Here is a 4026-nt window from a genome sequence, read left to right on the forward strand (position 1 = left end):
AGCAGGATGCTGGACTAGACTTCGGAGGTGTCTTCCAGCTGGCATTTTTGTGATATTCTTTAATATCCTCTCTAGCTTTTATTGGAGTGGAAAGTATTTCATCTCGACCGGTTACAAATCCAGACTCTTTCTGAATGTAGGATAGATTTATTTATTGGAAAACTGCTCAGTCTGGGTTGCTGTTGAAAGCCAGGTCGTGATCACGCGGACAGGACGCTGTGCCAGGAGATGAGCGCACGGGCGATCCCAGCGAGCAGCTTGTGGCAGGGAGAGAATACGGAGAGTCTAAAACCTCTTTCAAAATCTCTTTTTGAAGAGTGGTACAAGTTATAAAGATACAATATACAGAAGTGTCTGTCAGTACCCCAGGGAAGGGTCTGGTTTTGACACATACACACACAAACCAACACTGTCCCTGCTAACGGCCGCTTCTCCATGCACGCTGGTTGCCATTGGCCCGGGCGGGGGAAGCCAGTTAGTCTGACTGAAATAGCCAGTGGGAGATACTGCAGAAGGCAACGGCTCAGCCCGAGAGTGCAGAGCGAAACATGACTGGAGCTTGTTTGTCCCGTGTTTGTTTGTCCTGCAGGTACAGGGACACAGCAGTGACATTCCACATAATGGTGCCAGTTTGAGAGCAGGCAGATGATGAATGTCAGAGCAGAAGGGAGTTTGCACTGTGCCGGGGATGCGCAGCCCAGGGCTGCCTGCAGGATGAGGCAGTGAAGGTCCTGCCTCGGAGCTTCTTCCAGCTGTTCATGGAACAGAGCTGGTGAGGAGGGGCACGGCAGATTGGGGAGCAGAGAAACACAGGTGGCAGTGGACTAGAGGTGACACCAGCTCTGTGCAGTGTAGAGGGAGGGTGTGATGGAGTCGCACAGTGACTCCTTTCCAGTCACCCCTGAAGGGCAGTGCGTGACAGGAGTGCCCAGCCTGAGCAGCAGAAGACGTCAGGCAAACGTCAGTCCTTCAGCGAATGCATGAGAGGCCCCGTCCTGCTGTCCTGTGAAGCCAGGCAGGAGTGCTCCAGGGACACCTGGTGTCTTTCGGGGGCTGCCCCTGCTTGAGGACTGTATGAATCAACTGGAAAACAGATCTGGTCATCTCCACTCACTGCTGCTGTCAGTTGGCATGAAGCAGCAGGCCAGCGTACTCCTGAACTGCCGACGGGTGTGGAAACACGAGCAAAGGCAGCTGAAGCGCAGAGCAGAGCGTGATGGGTAACACATGTGGACACACATCTGTCTGCGTAGCTGGGGAAGTGATTCTGGCACAGCCGTTCGGGCCCTGGTGGGGAGGACTGCTGGAGTGACACGTGCAGTTCCTGCGTTTGGGAGGTTGTTCACACAGTTACAGAGAGCGAGCAGCACGCTCGAGCTTCGCCTGGAGCCTGGCATGGTGTCACGGCTCTGGCAGGTCTCTGGGAGCAGGTCCTCAGCCACGAGGGACTTGCTGCAGGGAAGAGGCTGCAGCGGTTTGTCTCAGACCCTGCCGTGGTGGACTGCGCGGGGACGAGGTTATCTGATGGCTCTGGCAGGTTGGCAGCCAGCAAAAGGCTGTTTCTGTCTCTCCTTAAAAAGAACTGGGAATTTAAGAAGCCAGTGTGGTCTGACCTTGGGCTTCAGGGCTTGGGGGCTCTTTGGGGGCTTTGTAACTCCCAGAGCTTCTCTGTGGTGTCTGTCACCAAAATGGCCACCTCCCTGTTGTGACTGCTCCACCTAACCCAAGCTGACTGGACCTCAAGAGCACGCAGCTCGTAGTCACCAAGACCTTGGGCTGCTGTGAGGGAAAATATGCTCCTAATTCTGACATCAAGGGTAGGTCCCCAGGCCTGTGATGCAGAGCTGGGGCGAAGGGCAGCGTAGACCCAGCTAAGAGAGCGCGGAAGTACATCTGCCACGTCCTGACTTCTTGAGGCTTCTTGGCACTTGTTCCTCGCTTTCTGGAGTTAAAACTACGTTGAAAATTGACAGTCTCAGGAGATGCCCCAGGTCTGGAAACCTTCTGATCCGGGGAGGAGCTTTGCAAAGCCCCGAAGCAGCGTGCCCCCTGCTTTTCCAGGGGTTTCTGTGCTAGGCACGCCTGAGGTGAGGACCGGGGTAGTGCATGTCACTCCTCATGTAGAGGAGGACACAGCCCAAACACCTCCTGCTCTGGGAGAGGAACCCTTGAGGGTGGCAGTATCGGTTCTAGCTGCGTGCACTTGCTTTCGGCCCACCCGCCTCCCTTGCTCTCCTTCCCTGCAGGCTGCTGCACTATTTCCGAGGCCGGCACCATTTGGAGGAGATCATGTACAACGAGAACATGCGTCGCTCCCAGCTGCTGATGCTGTTTGACAAGTTCCGCAGCGTGCTGGTGGTGACCAGCCACGAGGACCCCGTGATTTCGGTTTTCCAGTCTCTCTTAAAGTGACTCTGCTGGCGAAGGAAGGGACCCTGCTACGCTCGCCATGCTGACAGTCTAAAGGATGCCTGTGGAGGTGATTTCAGTTCCTTCTTGCCTGTTCCTTCATGTGACACAGAGAAGGCCCTTGCCCTCCGTGCCTCGGCTTCCCCTGCTCCCTGTGGCTACAGCTGAGGCCAGTCTGTGTGAGGGCTCTGGGCCCTGCTACAGGACAGCATGTGCTGCTCAGCCCCGATTCCTGCCACGCCATGGTCCCCTCTCCCTCCCCAGGTCTTGTGCGAGTGGCCCAAGCGGATTTCCATTGCAGCATTACTGACTGTTTCACCTTTGGGTGGGCGCTGGTGCAGCAGAAGAGCTTTCTCTGCTCTCCAGCACCATGACCACTGGGTCACTCAGCCGTGAGCACCGTTTGTGAGCAGCCTGTCCCCACGGCAGAGCGCGCGTGGCCTCTGCTCAGGGCTGGCTTTTCAGGACATGTCCCTGGGCACCACGGAATTCTGTTTGATTGCTGTACCTGGCAGCAGTGAGGATCCAGGCTGGAAGGCAAAGTATTGCAAGTAAACAGTTCCATGAATGAGAACGTGTTCACCGTGTTACTTACAGCTTGTCATTTGCTCTTCCCAGTCCCTCATTACTACTGGAGCTCGGCTGTCACCGAGCAGCCTGCGCGTTTGCGGGTGTTCAGGGTTCCCAGTTCCTGACTAGGGGTGGGGAGTTGGGCTGCTGAGCAGGACTGAAATGAGCTGGCCAAGCTGCAAGTGCGTGGACATGATAGTTCCACACAGCCAGAGGCTGGTGCTAAAAGCACTCAGACTTGTCCCCCAGGGCTTGTTTTGTTCCTCCAGGCACGGCTGTGGCCGCAGGGAGCCAGGCTGGGAACTTGGCCTGAGTTAAAGCTGTCCAGCTGAAAAACAACATACAGGTCTGGTCACGACTGGGTTCCTGACCTGCTTCAGGGCTGCTCCTCCAGCTCTGCTGGGGCAGGAACAAGAGGTGACAACCCTCTTTCTGGGGACAGCAGGAGCTCATGCCAGCTGACCCTCACAGCTGCTGCCTGCCCCGCGAGGCAGCAGGGGCTGGCCTCTGAGGGAAGAGGGGGAAGACCTTCATCTCCATGGTGGGGGCTTCCAGGGGGGCTGTCGTGTTAAAAAAACTGTCAGGCTCTGCCTTAAAACCTTCCCTGATACCACACACACGCACTGGAGTTTTTCCCGGAGTTGCAGGCTCTCAGAGAACAGCTTCACTTGGCCACACAAGCTGGGTGAAACTGGGAGCTTCATACAAGTTACCTACCACCAGTAAGGTACAGTCACGGCGGAAGAGCCCGGTGTCCACAGTGCACGAGGTACCTGTGACAGCTGCTTAGGCACAGTTCCTTCAGTGAGGCCCCTCTGCTGCTGGCAGGGGCTTCCAGAAGAGCAACAGCAACAACCGGCCTGAAAATCCCATCAGCATCGCTGTAGAGCCCCAGTCCCAGCCAGCCCCCAGCAAGTGCCCCTCCCCGAGGTGAGCTACTGAGATGGGCCTAACAAGGGCTGTTCAGAAGGGACCAAACAAAACTTTTTTCAGGTGTGGGTTTTGAAAAATGGAGGTTTTTTCTTGCATGTGAATCCTAAGGTGAGG

The 4026-nt window shown here is 56.0% G+C and overlaps 1 protein-coding gene across 2 annotated transcripts in view; it reads left to right on the plus strand.

Moving 5' to 3' along the window:
* NPRL3 (nitrogen permease regulator-like 3 (S. cerevisiae)) overlaps nt 1-2412 on the plus strand; it is a 41157-nt gene extending 38745 nt beyond the window's left edge. For both annotated transcript variants that reach the window (XM_010135545.1, XM_010135546.1), the window contains one exon: nt 2247-2412. In XM_010135545.1, coding sequence (XP_010133847.1) covers nt 2247-2412 — 166 coding nt within the window. The remainder of the gene's footprint in view (nt 1-2246) is intronic.
* Nucleotides 2413-4026: the final 1614 nt, after the last annotated feature.

The sequence above is a fragment of the Buceros rhinoceros genome, unplaced genomic scaffold (assembly GCF_000710305.1).
Source record: "Buceros rhinoceros silvestris isolate BGI_N320 unplaced genomic scaffold, ASM71030v1 scaffold18474, whole genome shotgun sequence".
In the NCBI taxonomy this organism is placed as follows: Eukaryota; Metazoa; Chordata; class Aves; order Bucerotiformes; family Bucerotidae; genus Buceros; species Buceros rhinoceros.